This window comes from Equus quagga, chromosome 12 (assembly GCF_021613505.1).
Source record: "Equus quagga isolate Etosha38 chromosome 12, UCLA_HA_Equagga_1.0, whole genome shotgun sequence".
Taxonomy (NCBI): Eukaryota; Metazoa; Chordata; class Mammalia; order Perissodactyla; family Equidae; genus Equus; species Equus quagga.
This window is the reverse complement of record NC_060278.1, coordinates 99,349,773-99,376,236: the sequence shown is the minus strand read 5'-3', so window position 1 is coordinate 99,376,236 and position 26,464 is coordinate 99,349,773. Positions and strand designations below refer to the sequence as shown.

Below are 26,464 nucleotides of genomic sequence, written 5' to 3'. Positions count from 1 at the left end.
TTGCGGTCACCTCTTCACTGAGACCTCAGACAAATTATTTCACCTCTCTGTGCCTCCGGTTTCCTATCTGTAAATTAGAAGATAACTCATCTCACAAGGTTGAGACAATACATATAAGTAGCTTCCCAGAGTGCTCAGTGAGCATTCTCTTGTTCTTACGGCCCTGAGACCCCCGTAGAAGCCAGGTGCTCCGTTTGCCTTGGGAGCCCCATCGCTCGGGGTGGCTGATGGAGAGGATCTGCCCGTCTCCCTGCGGTAGATGCTGTAAGTCTGACTCCTCCCTTAGGCTCCTCCTCGTTCTGTCTTCCTGTCTAGTTCTGGGGCTCTCCTCATGGAGACACAGATCCCAGTTCACTTCCCAGTCTCTCCTAAGAAAAAGCGTGGAGACAGACTCCATGAGAGCAAGAACCCGTCTGTCTCAGCTGTAGTTGGAGGGAGTACGTGAGTTCCGGCAGAGGCCTCCTGAGCCCGACAGGCCCCACCTGCCATAGCCGTCTTCCGGCAGCCACTCTGTGCAAAACCACAGCTAAGTTCACATCTTTCAGAGGGGATCCATTCTCCTTTTTGAGGCCGTGAAGCTTTAGACCACTGTTCCCCAACAGTGTTCACAGCTTCTGCCCTGTCCATGTGTCTCTTTGATAGATTCACTCTTCCTCAGCTTCATCCTGAGTCAGCACGCACCAGCTTGAGCATCAGATCAGCTGGAGGGAGTGCTGTTCAGAGGCGGCTGGGTCCCATTCTCAGATGTCTGATGCAGTAGGTGTGGGGCTTAAGACTGACTCTGAGAACCACTTTCCTAAGCAATAACATCCAGCAAATTGCTAGTGATTTTTTTTTCTAATATAAAATAACTATAAATGATAGATGTTCCTTTGGATGGCACTGCAAATCCTGTGAATTGTGCTGAGAAATGCTGCGTTTGACTAAAAGGAGGGCAGCTTTGGCCACACTGTTTCAGACACATCCCAACTGGCTCCAGAGACTGCTGTCCAAGCGCAGAGGCACTCTGTCCTCAGGACTGAAGGTGGTTTCCTTCCTAAGCAGCCTGTTAGGACGTTGGGAGGGACTGGACTGGTGGCCTGCGACAGGAGGGTCAGAGCTGAGGGATGTTTGTATGGCTGGGGTTTTGGAATGCCGCCTGTGGCAGTCAACTTAATTCACTGCCCCACCCTGCTTCTCCTCTGGGAGGTTTTGCAGCTTCCGTGATTGACAGGCCAGGATGCTCAGCAGGCACCATCTTCCCCCGTCCTAGCCTGAGATCTGCGTCACGACAGAGGAGGCTCTCCAAGGGCTGGCTCCAGCTCCACTTAGGACCTCAGGAGTGGGACTGTCCAGCCTTCCTAGGACACTAAGCCAGATATCTGGGAGTGGCAGGGCATGGTGGGTGCTAGGCTCTTAGAGACAGATTAGGATCTGTCTTCTCAGCTGTTCGCTGCAGAACCCAGGTCCCTGGGAGCAGCAATTATTTTCCCTTTTAGAGTCAAAATGTTGACTCTAACTGCTTGCAAGGAAATGGACCATTTTTCTGGTGCAAGGTAACCTCTTCTCTCGTTCAGTCCCCCCGCCCTCATACGTCTCCTTTTGTGTTGGGTCTGAAACTTTCCCTGACCTGTCTATTGTGTCTCTTTCCTCCCGCGGGCAGTGCTTCCACATTGCCGAGTTCTCTCACATCATCCAACTTCTAAGGGAGGAAACAAATAGGTAATGACTTCATATAGTTCGTGGCCGCTGCCTCCAAACACACATGAGCATCTTAAAAACAGCCTTTCCCACCTATCACACAGCAACCCCAGGGAAGGGTGGGGGGCTGAGGGGAAGAGCGTTCCTCGATTATCAAGTGCTCTTAGGTTGTTCAGAGAATCCACTGGAAATCACTTATTTTCAATGGGGCCATGCAACTCCTTTGCCCTGTCAGAGAGCAGTCCTACTAAGAATACCTCAGGGGGACCCAAGAGCAATCTTACCTTGTAGTCACACCTCAAGCTTCTCAGACAAGGAACAAGAGCAAGGACAAAGCAAGATTGGGATGCAGACCAAATGGTCAGCTTTTCTGAAATGAAACAAGAGGTCACATCCAACGGGCTGGATAGAGGGTTGTATGTGGGCTTCTGCAAGAAGGGACAAGGTGCTGTCTGTCACACAGCCAAAAACACCCACAGTGTTTATATTTTAAAAAGTTATCAGCAAAATGCCTCATGATCATGCCCTTGTTAACTGGCTGATCAACCTGTTTCTAACTTTTGCCAAGTCATGCCCAGTGCTCTGGAGGCCATGCTGCCTGGGTATGAATCCCAGCTCCATCCAGCTGTGTGACCAGCTAAGTTCCCACACCACTCAGGAGGGAGACTTGTGGGCCTGTCACTTTCTCAGGGCAGAAAGACTCACTCACATCTAGTTCTCAAGTCTCCATGGAACACTGTCGAAGAGGGGGCTCAATCTGCCTGAAAACCACTGTGGCCCACAAAAGCCGGCAAACTGTAAAAAGAACATCTCAGAGAAGAGTGGAATGGATGCCATGCAACACTCAGAATGAAAAAGAAAGCTAATAAAACTCCAGGAAAAAACAAGTCGGGATCCAAATGGAACAATCATCTAAAATGGGGCATGACTTTGAGCAACTGATGGAGTATGAGGAAAAAACCAATCCATTTGACCTCGATTCTAGGAGCATTCTATTTTGTGGGGTACAGAAGTCAAAACATTGGACCAAGGGAAGAGGAAATGTAATCTTTACACACTGCTGGGCCCAGCCCTGAACACTATTTACTATCCTAACAACTCAAGTACTGTTTATGGGTTTTCCTTTTAAGAGAGACCTACAGATAAAGTACAGAAAACTACTGACTACTGCGCGGACTGAAACTCCAGCTACTGTGATGGGTGAAAGCGAAGGCAGAGCTGACAAGGTAGAGGTGGAGGGTGGGGAGACTGCCTCCTCATCACGACCAAGGAGTCCAGAGACTGGCCAAAGCTGGTGGGACGAGAGTTAAGATTATTAAAGAAAGAAAACTATACAATGTTATTACTTAAAAAAAAACCTAGGAGGGCAGAAGTAGTAATGTGAACTAAATTCTTATTTTTCATAGCAGGGAGTTAACAGATGTCTTAAAGTTTGATATATTCAGAAGATGAAAAATTCAGAAGAACTAAAGGCAGCACCAGTTGCCAGTTGTTGCTTCCAAGAGTGGAAGTTGTAATAGGGTGATAGAAACTTGTCACTCAGTTATATAAGCCCTCTTTACTATTAGAATTTTACCCCATGCACATAATAGTTTGATTGAACACCAGACTGCTTATGCCCCTCTAGGCGAGAAATGAAATACCATTTTCACCCCCTCAAAGTAACAAAAGAAATAATGCCCAGTGTGGGTAGGGGTGTCCCACAGAAATTGGTACAACCTTCCACAGGGTGACTGGCCCAGTATTTCCACCTTCAGGAAACAAAGAAACAAAGGTTGATGTATAAGGATGTTCACTTCAAGAGTTCTTTATAAAATAAAACGTTGTTTATAAAATAAAGTCTCCACATGTCCAACAACGATTATAATTATATATTATAATTTGGTAATGATCTATCCAAGTGATAAACCATATATAACCACTAAAAATGTTTACCAAGTAAATGTTAACTGTTTAAAAGGTTTTTAAAAAGTATATAAAATTATATATACAGAATGATCTCAACTTTGTTTAGGGGGGGAAAAATGGACCAAAATGTTTAAAGAAGGTAGGAATATGGATGACTTTTAGTTTTTAAATATTTTTCTGTATTTTCCAAGTTTCCTATAGAGAAAATACATTTATAATCAGATATCATTTTAAAAATCAGGTCGCTATAAGAGGAGACACAATCCCACAGCAGGGGGCGCTCATGAGGGACTCTGCAGTGACATTTCCCCTGTGTCTAAAGGGCCTTGCCCAGTCCAGGACTCCTCCCCAAAGTCTTCCCACTGACCAAGGCCGCTACATTATTGGCGTCAGGGCAGTGTTCGTGGTAACAAACACTTCTCCCAGCCAACAGCCCTGCCTGCCCCCCCCCCGCCAACTTAAACAACTATAGCAGCTTTTATTTATTAGTACTCACTCTGTATATGTTCTCTGCTTAAGTACATGTGTTATATCATTTTAGTCTTACAATCATCCTGAAGGTGAATATTCTCATTTTTCAGAAGAGGAAATAAAAGGAGAGGTCAAGTCATTTGCTCAAGGTCACTGTGAGTGGCACAGTTGTAATCCAAACCCAGGTTGGCCTGGTCCCAAAGTATGAACCCAGCTTTTCATGCCCACAAAGAATGAGCAATCACCTCTGAGGAACAGTCACTAGCATTTGTCACTCGCTACAGCAGCTTCAGCCCACCCTCTCGAAAGCCTTTAAAAGCTAGGTGTAAAAGCCGTCTCAGGGGCCGGCCCCGGGGATTCAGGTCACGCGCTCCGCTTCGGCGGCCCAGGGTTTCGCTGGTTCGGATCCTGGGCGTGGACGTGGCGCTGCTCATCAGGCCATACTGAGGTGGCATCCCAAATGCCACAACTAGAAGGACCCACAACTAAAAATGTGCAACTATGTACTGGGGGGATTTCGGGAGAAAAAAGCAGGGGGAAAAAAAGATTGGCAACTTTAGTTTGAGTTGTTAGCTCAGGGGCCAGTCTGTAAAAAAAATATATATATATACATATATATGTTTGTAGTTGCAAAATGGATCCCAATAGTATCTGCATATCTTTCTGCCAATGACCATTTAAGCCAAGTAGTAATCTATGATGTAATGCTCCCCTTACTATGTCAAAGCTAACAAGGGGCTGGCCCTGAGGCTGAGTGGTTAAGTTCACATGCTCTGCTTCAGCGGCGTCCCACATGCCACAACCAGAAGGACATACAGCTACAATATACAACTATGTACTGGGGGGCTTTTGGAAAAAGGAGAAGGGGAAAAAAAGCTAACAAAAAGACCTAAAAAATGAAATGTTTAGATTGGTACAAGAACACTTACATTAAGCTGGAAATTTCTCAAGCAACACTACAAAAACAACATATGAAGGAAATAGGGCATCCAAGTTGGGTGCCTGAATTTCAAAAATAAATACATCTGTGCATAATGAAATTCCAGTTTAACTGCATTAAATGGACAACTAACAATTCCAGCCTAAGAAAACCAACCACGCCTCTCAAACCTTAGATAGCCTGATCGTTTATTCTGTAAGACGACTGCCCCAGCACGCCTGAGGCCGGGCCAAGGGAGGGAGCTGCTGCAGCCTGGCTCTGCAGGCAGCCTCTGCTAGGAGGTACCCACTCCTCTGGCTCTTCCTAGACCTCAGGTTCTGAGATGCCACAGTGTGAAAAGTTCCAAGAAACCTCTGGTCTACAGAGAAGAAAGACACTGAAAAAGAGCAAATATCCGCCCCATCTAAAGGCCTCCCAACAGCCTCGTGAAGCCAGGCAGAGCATTTCTCTTCAATCCACAGAGGGAACCATCTACCCAAAGTTCACGCTGCCGCCTAGGAGCTGCTCTAGAAAGTTCTAATAGATAAGAGGCAAACTTGTATTAAATGTCCCTTTTCCCTTGTAGAAAAGACTAAGTAATCTGAGTTTGAATTATTTAGAAGTAAGGATTTTATGGAGTCCAGGAAGGGAAAGGAAAAATTTAAAGAAATTCATTATAAAAGTATCAGAGCACCAAAAACCTGTCCTTAAGATGTTCTTATATACGTATCTTAGGGCTTTTTTTTATTGCTGATCACAGATTTAAAACTATGAAATGTGCATTTCTTGGCAAGTTACACAAATGATTCTCTACTTATTCACATTTCCAATAAAAGCTTGAGGAAACAGACAAAAATACAAAGGACAGGAGAAACACGAATGACAATAGCCTCAAAACAAAAGGATTAAGTAACAGAAAAAAAGTCTCCACAGTCAGTGTCCGTCAGAATTTTAAAATCATCCAAAGGGAGCGAATGCGCCACTCAAATCAATGTCATACACTAACTATTAATACGTGTTCCTTGAAGCTGCAAACTGGAAAAGCCACCCACTTATTATTTATGACCACACAAACCACCTAATCTGCTCAAGGTTCAGCTTAAAGCAACATTTAATATTCTTTACAAGATGGAATTTGTGACAAGTTCAAAAGGAAAACTTGCTTTGTTTCACTGCAGCCGTGCTCAGAAGTCTACGTGATTTCCTCAGAAACCATCCTGGGCTTAGCCAATAAAATTGCAGTTCAAAGCAGCGTCACACTGGCTTCCTGAAGGTATCCTTGGAGATACTGGAGTGCTTCTGCGTTGAGGCTGGTGCTCACCATTGATGGAACCTGCAAGAGATGGGAAACACACATACTGGCTGCTGGAGATCCTAACACACCAACACAAACCCCATCATCTATGAGAGCGCTGCCACAGCTCTGGGAAGGGAAGTCTGTCACCAGTAACTGTTAAAGGGATTCCCAAGTAACTGCTTTTATGCCTTCAAAAATGGACACGTCTGAAAAGTGGATCCAAAGGAATCACTATTGTTCAGTGTGATAATGGCATTGTGGTTATGCTAAAAAAAAAAAAGTCCTTATTGGTTGGTGATGCATAATGAAGTACAGAGTGGAATGACATGATGCCTAAGGCGGCTTGCTCTAAAATCCTCTAGCAAAGGAGAAAAAAGGACAAACAGATCAAACAAGATTGGCAGAATACTGGTAATTAGTGAAGGTCTGCACATGAGCATTCATTATGCTGTTTCTATGTGTATTGGAAATTTTCCACAATGAAATAATAAAAAATATAAATTTTACCATATAAAATATAAGACTCTGTGAAAGGTGCCAACTAATGCTATATAGCCATTGTTAGGTTTACTCCATGATCCATTATTTAATTTGAGTATGCTGCAGTTAACAAAAGAAAATAAATGCCTGCATTTTAATGATAGAAGGATTATTTCAATCTCGGAAATAAATACATTTTTATTCAAAGGGTTTTATCCTCTGCTTTGTCTTTACTCCAGAAATCATTCACTTAAAATACATTTGTAGCACATCATAGAAGAAAAAGGAAAAGTCCCATCATTTTAACTCAAGAAAAATAAGCCTTGACTCTAACCCATGGGATGTTGTTTGATTATGCTGACCAGTGAAAACAAGCACCATAACTGTTACCACCCAGCCTTCCCAGAAAGCCCACATTCCTTGTGGAGCTCTGACAGCAGACACTCACCCTCCCTGGACAGGCAGTGGACAGTTTGTGAAGTGACTGTGCCAGGTGCACTTTGGGGTTGTTCACCATCTGACCTACAGGGTCATGCTCTTTTTTCCCAGCAAATGCCAGCTGTGAGAAGGCGGTCTGGTATCCTGGGGTATCTTCTATGTCAATAAAATGTTCTTCATCAGGAATGGTGTCATCTTCAGGTAACTCAAAAAGGCCAATCAGGGACTGTAATAAAGGAGTCCTGGATTGGAAGAAAGGATCAAGATAAAAGATTCAGTAAATACTTTGAAAATTTAAACAATAAGCAGCAATTCCTGAGAGAAACAAAAGTATAGACTCACAGTCTCAAGAGTAGAAAGGGGCCTCGGAAAGACAGACAGACAGACATCAGTGCTCCTGCTAACCCAGAAACCATTCTTCCATTACTCTGGCCACAGTACCCCAATCTCTCTCTCGGAAACTACTGCATCCCCACAGCTCTTGTCAAGCTGGCTGTGGGACCCAGCCCTGGCTAATCAGAAGGCCATGCGACTCAAGCCAAACCAAGGAGATTCAATGCTAGACGTTAGAAGAAATAAGCCTCGAGCTGTCAGACCATTTTGTGAAAGAGGCTGCCTGCCTGAAGCCATAATAAGGAAAGGAGAGGCAAGCGGGTGAGGGAAGCAGGGTCTGTCAGACGTTGAGCACAAGCACATAGGATCTTCTCTTAAGCCTCTCCAGTTTCTCCTCTGAAAGACGTCAGCCACTTTAGCTGGGCATCTGTCATAAAACAGTCCTAGAGATCACCAGACTCTCAAAGGGGCCCATGAATTCCCCACTCAAAAAAGTCAAGAACCAGGTCTTTCTAAGCCCAGAAGGATCCACAAGTCATCTCTTGGATCTGATGGTTGCTAATGGAGAAGCCAAAATCAGAACCCAATTCTCTTGGTCCCCAAGAGAATAAGCTTGGTTAATTTTGCAGTCAAAAGGGAAGGAAGCTGTAATTTCCCAAAATTTTAGAATGGAGTACTTACCATAGCTTGGTATACTCCGTGTCCATCATTGGGGGACATTCTGTTAATAATTTGGTTATGCCAACTGCACAAATCTTTTTCTCTACATATCCGGATACTTTCTGAATTTCAGGAATAATGATTTTTTCCAAAACCATTCCAAACATTCTATGAATCAAAGCAAAATAAATTTACTCAATATTAAATTAAACTACCACTATAATTAAAGAGTAAAATGCTTAGATGTTATTTATATTCAGTGACTCCTTATGAATATAATAAAACACAAAATAAGAAAGCTGCTGTTTTTGGTCATCTGAATGAAGAGACCTAGAAATGACAAGACGACATTAAACCTCCACCCTGAGGCCAACTGTCACCATCTTTTGTAACACTGCTTAAGCCTATGCTCAAGTAGAATCTTAGCCATTTTTTAGTCTTGTATGTTTTTTTAAAAAATTACTCAAGAAATCATTGAAAAATTAGAAAACAGAGATAAGCAAGAACAAGAATAAAAAAGAATCACCATCATCCCACAATCCAACAATAACGTTTTAACATTTTTGAATTAGAAACTTCCCAACTTTCTATGCTTACATACCTATGTGTATGTAAATGTTAATGGGTATATTAAAAAAATGATTTGGCCAATCATTCTATGTTCATGAAACATCCTAGAAGTAGTTTTTCATGATTCTAAATGTTGCAAAATTCTTAGTTTACACTTTTATTAATAAAATAAATTCTTTGAAGTGGAAATAGTGGGTATTCAAAGAATATGAACATTTTAATGCTCTGGATAAAGAGTGTGTATTTTTTGCTCTATAGAAAGATGCCAATTTAGGCACCCACTAGCACTATGGGACATTGCTGACTTCTTCAAAATCCTCTATTGCTGGGAAGCTTATTTTCTGGTACTACTTTTCAAGTTAATTCATTTTTTACATTTCAGACAATCTGGAATTTTTTTGATATGATACAGACAGAGGGATTTAACTTGAGTTTTTTCTCTCAAGAGCTGCTCTCCATTATTCCTCTATATCCCTCCTGTCCCTGCTGCATGGGGAATGCCACCTAACTACAATCTCTGTATATAAACTAAGTCAAAAGCAAAGTTTTATTGGTCCAAACTTTTCTCATTTGAAAACTCATACTGTTGGCCTGAACAAAGGCAGGCTCCTGGAGACAACACTGACCCTCTAACGGAACACAGAACACGGCTGTGGAGAACGCCGGAGCAGGGAGTCGCTTTGGGAATCAGGAACATGTCTGCAGGGACTTTCTTCTTTACAATGCAACACTCCGAGAGTATTTTGAAAACCACAAAGATACTAACACTGTACCAGGAACTATGAAATCATCTATAAAACAGAGATACTGGTTTGCACTTAAAAGAGGGTCACAGTTTTTGCTTTTAAAAATAAAATGTAATAAAAACAAACTTACTTTGGTTGTATACCATCAAATATTTCTTGTAGTGCCAGTGCCCCGTATTTTATGCAATACAAATTAATAAAGACTAAAAAACCTGTGGAAAGGAGATGCAGAATTTCAATACAGAGGACTCTGCATACACAAGCGATTCCGTGACGTCAGTCAAGTGAAACAGTCACACTCCTTACAGCGCAGTGACTAACGCTGGCATCAATACTTGCCTTTTAAATACCATTTAACATAGAGAATTTCTGCCTTTTTAGTACAGACATAAAGTCTTGACATGCAGTCTCTTTCTGATATTTCCTTATATTATTTCTACTAAAAATGTTTTGATATCTAAACTTAGAAACTAACCTTTGGAACACAGTATACTTGAGAATGATTTGGTGTTTTGAGAATACATACATCTTAAAATATTTTATACATAAAGTTTATAACCGATAAAAGGTTTGTATGTAACCGTAAAGTCTAAGGGCTTCAGCTGCCTTCCTTCATTATTTCTGTAGGACTTTACTTACTCTTGATAAACTTCGTTGTTTTGGAGTTCTGGAGTCTCTGGAAGAGGAGAATGAAGATCTGCTTCCTGTACTGGTCGACGGACTCACTGGAGGAATGAGTAAAGCAACAGTGTAAACGCAGCGCCCTGCTGAGCGCCTAACAGGGTCTCTGATTACACGTACGGGGAGGTTATATTCATACTCACGGAGGCATGTGCTCAATTATACTGTTTAGAAGATAAAATCCTTGGTGGTCATTGGCTTTGGATGCAATCAGCTTCTGGAAGACACCTAATAACCCAGGCTACAACAAATCAGATCAAATAATAATCAGTTAAAGAGGCAAAGATTAGTTGTTCCAAAAGTTAAACAGGTGATATATCTTGGAAGAAGGTGCGTGCTGTAATAATCTAACTAGCATTTTCTCTTTAAGTTGTTACATCTGAAGTGTAGAGAAAAAAATTCCATCACAATAAGCCCCAAAAGTTATGTTCTTAAAGTTACCTATTTGGCTCTTACATTTTTATTTTCCACCATGGAGATAAAGAACTAAAGGATACCTAATTCTAATAAAATATACATCAACACTTTATACTAATTACTTCCCTTTTTATTAAATTTACTTTAAATAAAGAATTTTTACAAACCTGCCATCCCTAGTTTCTCTCAGTACCTTAGGAAGATGAGTTACATCAAAATAAACCTGACTCACAATTTTGTCCGCGGCAGCGCTCGCTATCGTGTTTGAGCCCCGCTCCAGGAACGCCTGCAGAAGCCTCACGAGGGCAGGGATGTTGCCTGTTCTTTCCCAAAGCACTGGCTGAAGGAGATGCGGAAATAAGGCCATATAGGAAGACGGGATATCGTTTTTGTGTGTTTCCAGAAGCAAAGACATCACTTGAAAGACATACGGAATAAATTCTGTTGATAAAAGTGAAAACAGAGCTGTCAGCTTCAGAATTAATGGTTCTGACACAAAAGGCACATATCTTTTAAGCAGGCTGTACTTTATAACCACTTTAATAATTTTATTCAATTAGAAAAAAATAACTTCCTTTAACTTACCCTGTACATCATTTTGTAAAATTTCAGTAAACACCAGAAACAAAGCCTCCTCAAAATTCACAACAGCAGCAGGGTTAGCTTTGCAAGTTATTCTTATGGATAAACATATTGCTTCAAACATGTAGTGATTAAAGTGAGGTTTGCTTGGGTTCTGAAATTTTAAAAAAAGCTTATTACTCTAATAAGCCAAGTGACTATATTAAATATTATCTGACATAAAACACATCTAACCTTTCTAAAACATTAAGACATGCCATCTTTTTTTAAATCAGTATTAAGAAAAAACACTAATAATACCAAAAAGCCTACACATGTTAAACTTTTATATTAACTTTAAAATTCAGAAAATACTAATGCCTGTTTGTTTGGAATTTTTTTTAATGGGCAAAATCTACTGTGAGAAAATATGTGAGTCACAGGGAGGTGATGACACAAAGCTCAGCCCCCAGGGCTATAGAGAACCTTGTCTTAAACTTGCGTGCTCTCCTGGAGCCGTCACCGTAAGCAGTGATGGAAGAAAGGAGTGGGGACCCAAGTCCTGGCTCTCACTAGCCTTGTGTGGGACCTCAGGCAAACTTTAACCTCTGGAGGCCCCAATGCCTATACCTCCAGAGCGACAATCCTTCATGCAGTGGTCTTCAATTTCCATTGTAAGCAACAGAACCTTATTTTCTTTCAAACAAAATCCTTCTTGAACGCTATCACGGAAAGCTGAGGAACTCAGCTTATGAGGTCTGTATACACAAGGCAGTGGGGTGGGACCTGCTTCTCTTCTCTTTCAATCCCCCACAGCCCAAAGGAGTCCAAGACCCTTATCCAGAACTCAGTGGAAAAATGGTCATTTCTCCAAAGTCCCTCTAAAGCTTCCTTTGAATTTATCTCCTTTCATCGACTAATTAGGAATAAACATCTAAAAAGGAATTTTGTCAGCCTTAAGCTGATTTATTTTCTAAAACTTAGTACTTAAGTGTGAATCAAAATACTTGTAAAATTATTGATTAAAGAAGGAGTGAACTTTATTTTTGGGAAATAAGAATAAGGAAGAACAGCTAATCTTCATTTTATAGAAGTCTGAACAGCCTCTTTTGTGTCAATTTGGTGCAAAGCCTGCTCTCCTCCCTCTAAGATAATTTCAGATCATCTGTAGTTTCTCAGTTTTCTTTGATGAACCTGTTACTTTTTTAAGGAGAATAAAGTGTTTTAAAGTTTTGGTGCCTACACTTAGAAGTGAGTGCTGCTACGTGTCCAATCGAACGTCATGCCCACATTTTCAGAAACGTATGTTAACTGTTGGTCAGGAAGAATTCACAGACCTTTTCCCAAGTCTGAGCTACTGCCAGGGAGCTCTGAGGCTCAGACAGCTTGGAGCATAAGTTACAAAACAAGTGCACGGTGAAAACTGGCTGTTACCTTACTAACAGCTAACAGCTTCTGTGTGAGCTGAGTGATGAGAGTAGGGATGTAGGGGATTATGGCTTCTTGGAGGAGGGAAAAACTTCTCATGATAGCTGTAAAATAGAAAAACAAATAGTTAAATTTCAGAACAAAACAGTGATTGGGGGAAAAAAGCCCACTGATTCATCAACCAAAATTTTAAGACCCTTAAGCAATCCCCAGATAGCTCCCTACATCTAGAAATAATTTAAATTCCCCTTTCTTTTAAAATTAGCCTGGAGATTGGCAAGAAAATTTAGCTGGGAATTATTGAGCATTTCCAAAATGCCTAAGGCTTAAGGAATTAAAAAGAGAATAAAAAATAATAAAGTGACTAAAGAGGCAGACAAGGAGGAGGAAGAAGTGGTGGACTAACATGGGGGAGCAGGAGCCAGAAGGGACTACTAGTTTCAATTTCACTTAGAAATCAGTGGCAGGAAATGTTTAGCCCTAGCCTATTAACAACAGGATTGTAGCCTACTGGAAACTGAAAGAGAGGGCCACCTGCCCCCCAAAGAGAGGTCAGGAGCCAAAGAAAAATCCAAAATACATATAAAGTTATGGAGGATCCATATTTCAAAACTACTGCTCATTAACAGATGCCTAAAAACATCTGGCATGGGAGATAAATAAAACATGAAGCTAAAAATGCATGAAGGCTGTTTTTGCACAAACAGAATAGATGTTTACTAAGCAGAGCACCTACTACCCGCCAGGCACAGGGGAGAGTTATCCTCCCCCTCGCGCCTCCTAAACTTTACAATGATGGTTCCTCTACCTGTGCCAAACACTCTCCCTCCACCTAGCTAACTGCTACCTATCCCTCCCCTCAGCTCAGACATCACTTCCTAGAGAGTCCTTCCCTGAGCTGGGCTAAGAGAGTTAGAGGATGGATCAGTGCCCCTCCTCTGGGCTGGCACAGAATCCTTTCACTCACTCATACAGCAGTATTTCCTGAGAAGGGAGCACACACTGGGCACTCCTGCGTACCCTAGGAATGCAGCAACCACCACCACGGACCAGTTAGCTGCCTCGTAGAAATGGACATGAAATAACTAATTACACATCACTGTTGGGAGAAGTCTAATGCTGAGAACACACATAAATACACACCAATACACACTTACACACAGATATAAACACATGTACACACATACAGACACCCCAGGGGTCCTGACCCAGGCCAGAGGCATCAGGGATCATTTCTTTGAAAAGCATTTCCTACGAGTCAGTCACTGTGCTAGGCTCTTGGAATGCAACAGCAAAGAAGATTAAGATTGTCCCTGAAGTCAGAGCTGTCACCAAGACACTCTCCTAATGTATACAGCCTGGCAGATGGCTACAGCTTCTGTGTCCCTGGCAGTATGTCTCTGAAGGCAGGGTCTGTGTGGTCTGTCAAGTGCCCCCAGGGTTCACAAGACACAGCATTACAGGCCAGCAATAAGTGTGGTCTCATCTGATCTTTGCCTTTAAGAAATCCAATCTAGGGAAGGAAAAAGAAGTGCTACCGTTTCTTTAATAAGAGGAGTTCTATATCAAGTTAGGGTAAAATTCTTTTCTGAAAACACCGTGAATACTAAACAAAACAATATTTCTCATTTTAAAACATCTGAACCTACCTCATTCTTGACAAACAGTATTTGGTTCATAAACTACGTAACCTGAAGTACAACTCAGAGTGCTTACCCTTGTAAACTGAGATTAGATACTTATAGTCTGAACACCAAGGAAGCGGCCTACCTTTCATAATATATTCATTTTCTGAAGAGCCAGGAAGTGTGAGAGCTTTGAAAAGGTTTGTCAGCAGAATCTCAACAAATGGTGCGATTTCTGCAGCTGTAAAGCTATAGATGAAAAAACAGCTTTCAGTCACTACCAACTCTTGAGGTGGTCACTTTGGAATACCCTTGGCAACTCCTAAATCACACGTCTTAGCATAAAAGTGAGCCATCTCCCACCACTGACAATCAGCAGACATCTCAGGAAAATAAATTTTTATACGCGTTCACGTTAAGTTCCTAAAAAGGTACATCTGGAACCAAACACAATTAAACAAACCAAAAACCAGGCAAACCCAAAATCACCTAAAGCTGTGAAGGTTCATGTCTATCACCATCAAGAACAGACCTCGACCTCTCAGAGCTCTCAGTCATCTACCGTTCCTGGAGGTGGAGCAGATTCGGAACCGTTTTTCTGCATCAGTTCTGGGACTGAAGACAGGTACGGGCTTGACTCACTTCAAAGGATGTGTCCTTTTAAGCCTTAATTGGCCACTGAGTGTCTGTACTTGAAGAAGAACGAACCTACAACTGTTTTCCATCTCTTACCCTGAGCTCAGTTTCAAGAAATAACTGTTGAAGAACGGCCTGAGAGACACGCAGACCACCCCCCGTCCCGCACTTTATCCTCGGATCAGGCCAGAAGAGCCACACTCTTGGACCCTAGGGAATTACTTTCTCTCAGCTGTGTCATATCTCAGCATTGGGTAAGATTACAAAAACAGCCAGGTGAAAATAACTGTTGCATGATGTTGCTAAGAATACTGCTACAAAACAGTATTTCCTTAATGAGGGCCCACTACTGAGATGCCTTCTGAGTAACTGTTTTAATCTTAATCTCATGGGCATTGTGAAAATTTTAATTTACCAACTTTCCCTCTTTGCCTTGGTTGCTAGGAGACTCTAAACATAAAATTCAAGAGTTTCTTTAACTACTATACAGGATCCTCTGACACACATTTCTATTTATTAATCTCACTCCAGTTGTTTTCCTTTGCTCCAATTTCCTCTATTTAACTTTATTGTCACAATGTATTTCGGCATGCTGCCTCAAATTCTTTTGGAATGAGACATAGCATAAATGGGCAAAAGGTACACATTTATTTTTCTAACTACTAATGATATTACAAATACTTTCAGAGATCTCTCTGACTAATATAGATCAGTCCCCACCCCAAGCTGGAGCATAAATCACTTAGGATCAAATACTTACAGAGTGGCGTTGTTAGGCCCTCTCATGGTGAACAGCCTCTCAAGAGCATGTGCTGCGTAAGTATGAACAACTATACTTTCAGCTTGAAGATGATTAATTAAGAGAGGAATAGAGACTAAAAGATGCTCTTTTGGTACCTGAAAAATACAATAAGATATAAGCTCTAACTTGATGCTATCTTTCAGTAATGAAAACTGAAAAAGAAGAACTTGCTGATTCTAAAAAGTATGTTTTTTCAGCTGTTACAATTGGAGATGATATGGTTCAGAAATCAAAATTTCTACCACCACATCATGGTTCAATTGACATTGACTTTTCCAATTCTCTTTCTCTGAGCATAAAATTATGATTAGGGTAAAATCTTTCAGATAAATGAACCCACCATAAAATAATAACATCATGGAGAAGCAGACTAAGATTTCATTAATCTTAAGAACTATACTTTTGGGGCCAGCCCCATGGCCAAGTGGTTAAGTTCAGTTCCTGCGCTCTGCTTTGGTAGCCCACAGTTTCACCGGTTCAGATCCCAGGAGCAGACATGGCACCGCTCATCAGGCCATGCTTAGGCGGCATGCCACACGCCACACTAGAAGGACCCACAACTAAAATATACAACTATGTACTGGGGGGCTTTGGGGAAAAGAAGAAGAAGAAGAAAGTTACAGATGTTAGCTCAGGTGCCAATCTTTGGGGGGGAAAAAAACTATACTTTTCACTAGCATGTATTTCTTGGGACAGTCATTCAAACTCTTTGTGCCTCATTTTCTCTTCTAAAAGGGTGGGGGCAAAAATAAGAATACTAATATTCAATAAAAACCTCTAAAAATTTAGAATATTCCTTAGTCTTTAAAATAGAACAGCTTTGCAAGGTTGCATGTAACCTTGGTAAACACCTGCCAAAGACACATAAAAGTTATAAATCAAAAAATTAAAGAATCATCCACAGGAAATAAACTGTGGCATGTTTTTGTGATGGAATACTATACAGCTATTAAAAATGAACCATAACACATCTACTAAAGTGATTAACTCTCAAAAACAATGTTAAGCACACACACAAAAAGTGTGACCAACAGCTATAGAATGCTATTTATAAAAATAAAAATTTTAAGCCTGCAGAATACTGTGGAATTTTTATGGAAACAAATATGTAGTAAAACCACAAACATACACTTGCATGGGTATAAAACACATTGAATTCATTAGAGTAATTACCTCTGGGGAGAAAGAGAATAGAAAGGGAATGGGGAGAGAGCACCCTGGGTGCCTCCATTGTATGTGTATGTTTAAGCAATTATGGCCTAGAGTTAAGATTTGTGGTAGTTATATGAGTATCACTGTATTATTCTTGCTTCTTGCATGTTTAAAATAATTTGCAAGATGGCAGCACTGTAATGTGGTAAAGACGTCAGAGGAATAAGATGACTTTGCATGTTTTGTTTTTTGTCTCAATAAAATTCAAGTGACTTAAAGTGTTAAGAATCAGAAGGATCATATAACTCAACAGCAAGAAAACAAACAATATGATTAAAAAATGGGCAGAGGATCTGAATAGACAGTTTTCCAAAGACATACAGATGGCCAACATGAAAAGGTGCCTGTCACACTAATCTCAGGATAAGTAATGTCATCACTAATAATCAGGGAAATATAATTCAAAACCACAATGAGATATCCCCTCACACCTGTTACAATGGCTGTCATTAAAAACATAAGAACTAAGTGTTGGCAAGGATGTGGAGAAAAGGGAACATTTGTGCACTGTTGGTGGAAATGTAAATTAGTGCAGCCACTATGGAAAACAGTATGGAGGTTCCTCAAAAAATCAAAGATAGGAATACCATATGACCCAGCAATTCCACTTCTGGGTATTTACCCAAAGGAAACAAAAAGACTAACTGGAAAAGATATCTGCACCCCCATGGTCATAGCAGTATTAACAACAGCCAAGACATGGAAACAACCTAAGTGTCCAATGACAGATGAATGGATAAAGAAGATGTGGTATGTGGTATTCCACACACACAGTGGAATATTATTCAGCCATAAAAAAGGAAATCTTGCCATTTGCAACAACATGGATGGACCTTGAGGGCATTATGCTAAATGAAATAAGTCAGAGAAAGACAACTACTAACTTCTCTCACTTATATGTGGAATCTAAAACAAAACAAAAACTGAGCTCAATGATACAGAGAACAGATTGGTGGTTGCCAGAAGTGGGAGGTGGGGAGTAGGCAAAATGGGTGAAGGACATCAAAAAGGTCAAACTTCCAGTTATAAAATGAGTAAGTCATAGAGATGTAATGTACAGCATGGTAGCTATAGTTAATACTGTATAACATATCTGAAAGTTGCTGAGAGTAGATCCTCAAAGTTCTCATCATAAGAAAAAAATTTTGTAACTATGCATGGTGATGGGTGTTAACCAGACTTATTGTGGTGATCATTTCACAATATATACAAATATTGAGTCATTGTGTAATACACGTGAAACTGTTCTATGTCAATTATATCTTAATTTAAAAAAAGAGAGAGAGAAATATGCAGGAACTGGGTCTCCCATCTGGGAGAGGCTGTTCATTGACAAGCATGAGCTGGTGAAGTTTCTCTTTATTCTCTTTGCTGAGGTCCAATAGTTGAATATCTGTAAGTCAGATGAGGTGAGATTACATCCCAGGCATTAACATTGTACTTGGCAAATAGTAAATACTTAGTAAATGTTAGCTACACTCCTACTTTCTCCACCACAGGTAACTGTCAAAATGGTATTCTGCCCTGAAGTAGGTGGAACTGACTGAATCTATCTGTCCTTTTGAAGGGGGGCAGTTATTAAATTTCTCTGTTGAGAACTTTGGACAGTAACAGATAACTGAATGGTGGAGTCCATGGTTTAAAATTGCCCAGTGTCTTCCCAACTGAAGAAACAGAGTGCTCCTGCATAAAGAGCACCCCCAGGCATGGTCCATTTTCCCTTCTCTGATCCAGAGTACTACTGATGGGCTGGAGCATGGATGTGATGGATCAAAACTGGAAATGATGTAGTTTTATAAATGGGAATTTATGGTTTTAAAATTAATTTAAATACTTCATAATCCACAAATTCTTATTCAGAGTCCAAACTATTTGGAAAATATATGAATCAAACAATGAAAAGTTTTAAGACTATTTCGTTTGACTTTGAACATGTTTGGGGAACTGTTGTGAAGAGCTTTAACAAAGAAAGGGTAGTGACTAAAAGACTGAGTCACTGACTTGAGAGGGTTGACCCAGAGTCTCTGTGTATTTGTTGGACTACCTTTTAGCTTTGGGTCCTGTGGAATGAAGAAAACAGATCATGTCTAACATATAAAGCTAGGTCAAGGCTTTTCAGGCTGAAAGCATGCTGCACTGGAGAGTTGAATGAAATAAATAATTTGTCTTCTGTCATTAAAAAAAAAAGAATCAGACAAAAACTACATGTTTCCTAAAAATTAAGAAAAGACCAGGGGCCAGCCCCGTGGCTGGGAGGTTGAGTTCCCGCGCTGTGCTTCAGCAGCCCAGGGTTTTGCCGGTTCAAATCCTGGGCACAGACATGGCACAACTCGTCAAGCCATGCTGAGGCGGCATCCCACATGCCACAACTAGAAGGACCTACAACTAAAAATACAAACTATGTACCAGGGGGCTTTGGGAGAAAAAGGAAAAATAAAATCTTTCAAAAAAAAAAAAAAAGACCAACAATCAGATAGAAATATGGGCAAGAAACTACGAATAGATAGTTCACAGAAAAGAAATTAAAATGGCCCTTTAAATGGAAAATGTCCAGTTGAACTCAAAATAAGAGAAATGCAAATTAAAACTGCAGTAAGATACCATTTCACATCTATAGACTGGCAAAATTACAAAATACTATACTGGGGAAACAGGCACTCTCATTCAATTTTTAAAGAAATGCAACATGATACAACCCCTATGGAGGGGAATTTGGCAACATTTAGCAAAATTATACATATGTTTACCCTCTAAATTTGGCAATCCTACTAGGAATCGATCTCAAAGTTACAATGGCTAAAACAGTAAGTGACGTATACACAAGGCTATTAAAAGTATTATTTAAAATAGCAAAAGACAGAAAACACCAAGAATATCTTTCTGTGGGGAGACTGGATGAGAAAACCATGGGAGAGCCAGCCACCCAATGGAGTACCACGCTATTTGAAAAAAAAGAGGAGGAAAATTTACTACTATAGAATGACATCCAGGATTTATTCAGTGAAAAACAGTGTGTTTAGTATATTCTCTTCTGTGTAGAAGGAGGGGAAATGTAACTATACATAGGATAGGTATTAGGTTATATTTTCAAAAAGAAATAATGGAAACATAAACCAAAACTTGATAAAACATGCTTACCTTTAGAGAGAGGGAGGGCTCAGGGATGAAAGCTAGACCTTTCTGAATTTACCTTCCCTTTTATTGTTTGACTTTGGTAAACTAAACTTTCTTGTGCCCACCCAAAGCAAAAACAAAACAAAACCCACAAACCAATGAACCTAATTGTTTACCTACTGTCAAAAATGCCTAAAGAATAATTTCAAGTTGCTTTAAATATAGTATTTTTTTTTTTTTAAGATTTTATTTTTTTCCTTTTTCTCCCCAAAGCCCTCCAGTACATAGTTGTATATTCTTCGTTGTGGGTCCCTCTAGTTGTGGCATGTGGGACGCTGCCCCAGCGTGGTCCGACGAGCAGTGCCATGTCCGCGCCCAGGATTCGAACCAACGAAACACTGGGCCGCCTGCAGCAGAGCGCGCGAACTTAACCACTCGGCCACGGGGCCAGCCCCTAAATATAGTATTTTTAAAAATACTTTTGAAAAATATTTTTTAAAAGATTGGCACCCGAGCTAACAACTGTTGCCAATCTTCTTTTAAATTTTTAAAATTTTTCTAATTAATTAATTATTTTTTTCTTCTTCTCCCCAAAGCCCCCCAGGACATAGTTGTATATTCTAGTTGTGAGTGCCGCTGGTTGTGCTGTGTGGGACGCCGCCTCATCATGGCCTGACGAATTGTGCCACGTCTGCACCCAGGTTCCGAACCAGCGAAAACTCAGACCACTGAAGCAGAGCGTGCAAACTTAACCACTTGGCCACGGGGTTGGCCACTAAATATAGTATTTTTTGACTATACACACTTAATATAATATTCTAAGGATATAAAAACCACAAAGAAGGAAATGAAACTGCTTTTAGCAGTATTACCTTAGTAATAATATTGGTATTGTTATTTATTTCCTGGCTCTCTCCTGTGAAAAAGCCTAGAACCAATGTGAAAAAGCCTAGAACTCATTAGTAATAACCCTTGAACCAGGATTATGGTCTTTAAATAACATTTCCTACCTTCAAAAGATGGCTAACTCAGGTCCAGGGTATGAAATGTACACCATCAACTTGGAATATTTTGCCATGTATGAAAGGGAAGCTATTAACGGCTACTAAGTTTATGTCAAGAAGACACAGGAGCCTACTGGCCAAAGACTGAACAACCAGAGTGTCAAAAAAACTCTCATTTGTCATCTTTGGAGGTTGGTAAGGCCCTAACTCATTACTGTGAAAACTGATTCAAGGAAAAACTGTACAAACATTTATCCTGTTTTTCCCATAAAAACTGGTAATTAAATCATGTAAGAGGCAGTGGTGGTTGCACAAAAGAAAGAGTACACTAAAAACCACTTATGTGTACATTCTAAAGTGGTCAAGGTTTTATTAAGTATATCTCAATTAAAAAACATGTCAATGATGGAAAATTCTTCTTCACCTGAATCCACTGATCACCCTTAACATCATAACTAACAGTGGACAACCAGACATTGAGTATGTCCTAATGAAATGAAACAAAGCATATCTGTGACAAATTCTTGCCCCCGCCCAAGGGAGCAAAATCTAATTAGGCTCCCCAGATTTACCAATTTTGAAACAGGGAATAGAGGAACAAGATAAAATGAAAAGTCTTTGAAACAAGTGAGGAAAACTAAACATGGTCTCGAATTATACATTCTTAAGGAGTTATTGTTAATTTTATTAGATGTGGATGTGAACTATGACCACACAGTAAAAGGGAAGAGACACTGGTATACAATAAAACTCTTAAGAGATTTAATGGCATGTAACATAAATGAAAAGCTACTTACTTGGTTCCTAAAAATCATAATGTATTTGATGCCATCGGCTTTAAGAACAGGAAACTCATTCACTATTAAAAAAATGAAAAGTCACAGTTATTTAAGTGCTAAGGACTGTTACTCCCAAACTGGTGATAACATTATCAGATTTTTAAAACATCGTTTTGGTAACCAAAATGTCACGCAATTGAAGCTTACTTAACTATAAAATCATCTACTATGTAGCTACTAATTCTGCTAAGATTATAAGTAATTTTATTTTTTTCCCTTACCTTTACATTTCATCACAAACAAACATGTATTACTTATACAACTGAATAAAAATGATTTGGACCATGAACTAATGACTATATCATCTTCTCCCCACCTGAAGCTATTCTGAATCAACAGCGTCTCTCTGGCTGGGATTTCCTTCAAATTGCTCTAGTGGTGGGAAAATAATTTAGTGAAAGGAGTAGAGAATACTGGGCAATGGTTAAAAATTCTTGAAACTGGAGGGGGCAGAGCAAAATGGCAGGGTGAGCTGACCCGGGATTCTCTCCCCTCCAAAATACAACAAAAGATTGGAAGAACTGAATTTCAGAGAATAAACATAATGCCAGCTCGTTAGAGACCTACAATGCCAAGAAGGCGGAGATCATAACCTTGCTTACAGCCTTGGAGGTGCTGGAACGGTAGAGAAAACATCGCTCCCTCCCCTAGAGTCTGCGATGGTGGCGGCGCATGTCGGGAAGGAGTGGGGGAGGAGCCGCGCAACCGGGGGATCATCCAGGACTCCTGCCGCTGATTCAGTGGAGACCCGCTGATGGGGGGGAAAGCTTCCATCCGCGGGGACCCCATAAACCAAGGGCCTTGGGAGACCAGAGAACAGAACTGATCTGAACCCAGACCGGCGCGTGTGAGTAACAGCCCCTCCCCCCCAGCAAAACCACTGGGCGCAGCCATCTTGCCCCAAGGCGGAGAGCTACACGCCGCTCTCGACCCCCATCTAGTGGTGACAGGCTGTAACTGCAACTGAATTTTACCACCATGAGAAAAAACCGCTCCTCTACCATCCAGCAATTTATAAAAGGCCCAGACCAGAAGGAAAACAATAAAAACACAGAATTAAGTCCTGAGGACTTGGAATTAGGTAAACTAAGTGATAATGAGTTCAGAGCAGCTATAATCAAAAAACTCAATGAGGTAGAGAGAAAGATAGAGAAACAAGCTGAGTTCTGGAGTTACTTCACAAAAGAGATTGAAATCATAAAGAAGAATCAAACAGAATTACTTGAGATGGAAAACACAATGGACCAGATAAAACAGAATACGGATTCCCTGAATGCCCGAGTAGACAACATAGAGGAGAAAATTAGCATAATCGAGGACAGACAGGCTGAATGGCACCAGACAGAGGAAGAAAGAGAACTAAGAATTAAAAAAAATGAGGAAAATCTCCGAGAGATAATGGATTCAATGAGGAGCAAGAACATAAGGATCATAGGAATTCCCGAGAATATGGAAAAGGAAAATGGAGCAGAAAGTGTGCTTAACGAAATTATTGAAGAGAACTTCCCAAATCTAGGGATCGACGGAGAAATGTGTGTAGAGGAGGGTTTTAGATCTCCTAGATTTGTCAATGTAAAAAGAGCTACCCCACGGCACATAGTAGTAAAGTTGGCAAAAAGGAAAGATAAGAAAAAAAAAAGAGAATAACCTATAAAGGAGCCCCTATCAGACTGTCAGCGGATTTCTCTACAGAAACCCTACAAGCTAGGAGAGAATGGAGTGACATATTCAAAGCTTTAAAGGATAAAAGTCTTCAGCCAAGAATACTCTATCCAGCAAGAATTTCCTTCAGATATGAGGGAGAAATTAAATCTTTTCCAGACAAACAAAAGTTAAGGGAATTTGTAACTAAAAGCCCTCCATTACAAGAAGTCCTCAAGGCTCTCATACCTGAAAAAAGAAAAAAGGGAGAAAGGGGACACAATCCACAGACTAGGGAGACCGATGGATAGAACCAGAACAGGATAGCAAATATTCAATTATAGCATTAGGGTAAAAATAAGGAAACTACCAAAACAAGGACGATCTTAGCACTCTAACTACCAATTAATAAGACGAGTTGGAATAAAAAATGAAAATAATTATTTAGGAGGGGAAGAGCAAAGGGTCTAAATCAGTATTGGTCAAGTAAGTAAGAGACCACCAGAGAATAGACTATATTATACACGAGATTCTAAATACAAACTTCAAGGGAGACACTAAAATAAAGTACAGAACAGAGTCACAAATCATAAATAAGGAAAAATCTAAGAAACCCAGCATAAGAAATTGCAGTATTAAATGGGTAGTCTAAAGCAAACAGGAAAAGAAACGCAGGAAAACAAGATAATGAGCAACAGATTAACAGCACTAAGTCCACATGCATCAATAATCACTCTCAATGTGAACGGATTGAACTCTCCAATAAAAAGACACAGAGTGGCAAAATGGATTAAAGAACACGATCCAACAATTTGTTGCCTCCAGGAAACACACCTCAGCCCCAAGGACAAACACAGACTCAGGGTGAAGGGGTGGAGGACAATACTTCAAGCAAATAACAAGGAAAAAAAGGCAGGTGTTGCAATTCTCATATCAGACCAAGTGGATTTCAAAATAAGACAGGTAGAGAGAGAGACAGAGGGACAATATATAATGATCAAAGGGACACTTCATCAAGAAGAAATAACGCTTATAAATATCTATGCACCCAACTCAGGAGCACCAAGATTCATAAAGCAACTATTAACAGACCTAAAGGAAGATGTTAAAAACAACACAATAATAGCAGGGGACCTCAACACCCCACTCACATCAATGGACAGATCATCCAGACAGAAAATCATCAAGGAAATAGTGGAGCTGAATGAAAAACTAAAACAATTGGACTTAATAGACATATATAGATTACTCCACCCTGAAGGAGCTGAATACACATTCTTCTCAAGTGCACATGGAACATTCTCTAGGATAGACCATATGTTGGGAAACAAGGCAAGGCTCTACAAATTTAAAAAAATTGACATAATAACAATCATCTTCTCAGATCATAGTGCTATAAGGCTAGAAATTAATTACAAGAAAAAAGCTGAGAAAGGCACAAAGATGTGGAGACTAAACAACACACTACTGAACAAGCAATGGATCATTGAAGGAATTAAAGAAGTAAAAAAATACCTGGAAACAAATGAAAATGACAGCATACCATACCAACTCATATGGGATACAGCAAAAGCTGTACTAAGAGGAAAATTCATCGCAATACAGGCACATCTTAACAAACAAGAAAAATCCCAAATAAGCAACCTTAAAGCACACCTAACTGAACTAGAGAAAAAAGAACAAATGAAGCCCAAAGTCAGCAGAAGGAGAGAAATAATAAAAATCAGAGCAGGAATAAATACTACTGAAACGAAAAAGGCAGTAGAAAGGATCAATGAGACAAAGAGCTGGTTTTTTGAGAAGATAAATAAAATTGACAAACCACTAGCCAGACTTACAAAGAAAAAAAGGGAGAAAGCTCAAATAAACAAAATCAGAAATGAGCGAGGAGAAATAACAACAGACTCTGCAGAAATACAACAGATTATAAGAGAATACTACAAAAAACTATATGCCAACAGAATGGATAACCTAGAGGAAACGGATAAATTCTTGGACTCCTACAATCTCCCAAAGCTCACTCAAGAAGAGGCAGACAATTTGAACAGACCAATCACAAGGAAAGAGATTGAAACAGCAATCAAAAACATCCCAAAGAATAAAACCCCAGGACCAGATGGCTTTCCTGGGGAATTCTACCAAACTTTCAGAGAGGATTTAATACCTATCCTTTTCAAGCTATTCCAAAAAATTAGGGAAGATGGAACACTTCCTAACACATCCTATGAGGCCAACATCATGCTGATACCAAAACCTGACAAGGACACCACGAAAAAAGAGAACTACAGGCCAATATCACTGATGAACATAGATGCAAAAATTCTAAACAAAATTTTGGCAACCAGAATTCAGCAATTCATCAAAAGAATCATACATCATGATCAGGTGGGATTCATACCAGGGACACAGGGATGGTTCAACATCTGCAAATCAATCAACGTGATACACCACATCAACAAACTGAGGAATGAAAACCACATGATCATCTCAATAGATGCAGAGAAGGCATTTGACAAGATCCAACAGCCATTTATGATAAAAACTCTGAAAAAAATGGGCATAGAAGGAAACTACCTCAACATAATAAAGGCCATATACGACAAACCCATAGCCAACATCATACTCAATGGGCAAAAACTGAACGCCATCCCCCTGAAAACAGGAACGAGACAAGGATGCCCTCTATCACCACTCTCATTTAACATAGTACTGGAGGTCCTGGCCAGAGCAATCAGGCAAGAAAAAGGAATAAAAGGAATCCAAATAGGGAGGGAAGAAGTGAAACTCTCGCTGTTTGCAGATGACATGATCTTATATATATAAAACCCCAAAGAATCCATTGGAAAACTCTTAGAAGTAATCAACAACTACAGCAAAATTGCAGGGTATAAAATCAATTTGCATAAATCAGTAGCATTTCTATACTCCAGTAATGAACCAACAGAAAAAGAACTCAAGAATACAATACCATTCACAATCGCAACAAAAAGAATAAAATACCT

The 26,464-nt window shown here is 40.1% G+C and overlaps 1 protein-coding gene across 1 annotated transcript in view; it reads right to left on the bottom strand.

The window, feature by feature from the left end:
• Positions 1-6,060: 6,060 nt before the first annotated feature.
• The window catches only part of CSE1L (chromosome segregation 1 like), a 45,697-nt gene continuing 25,293 nt past the window's right edge, over positions 6,061-26,464 (bottom strand). The window contains exons 14-25 of the mRNA XM_046679521.1: positions 21,780-21,841; positions 15,611-15,747; positions 14,360-14,463; positions 12,596-12,693; positions 11,186-11,336; positions 10,833-11,041; positions 10,327-10,424; positions 10,142-10,227; positions 9,633-9,714; positions 8,208-8,354; positions 7,204-7,435; positions 6,061-6,311 (exon numbers count right to left, since the gene is read on the bottom strand). Of these exons, the coding sequence (XP_046535477.1) occupies positions 6,222-6,311; positions 7,204-7,435; positions 8,208-8,354; positions 9,633-9,714; positions 10,142-10,227; positions 10,327-10,424; positions 10,833-11,041; positions 11,186-11,336; positions 12,596-12,693; positions 14,360-14,463; positions 15,611-15,747; positions 21,780-21,841 (1,496 nt within the window). The 3' untranslated portion in view covers positions 6,061-6,221. The remainder of the gene's footprint in view (positions 6,312-7,203; positions 7,436-8,207; positions 8,355-9,632; positions 9,715-10,141; positions 10,228-10,326; positions 10,425-10,832; positions 11,042-11,185; positions 11,337-12,595; positions 12,694-14,359; positions 14,464-15,610; positions 15,748-21,779; positions 21,842-26,464) is intronic.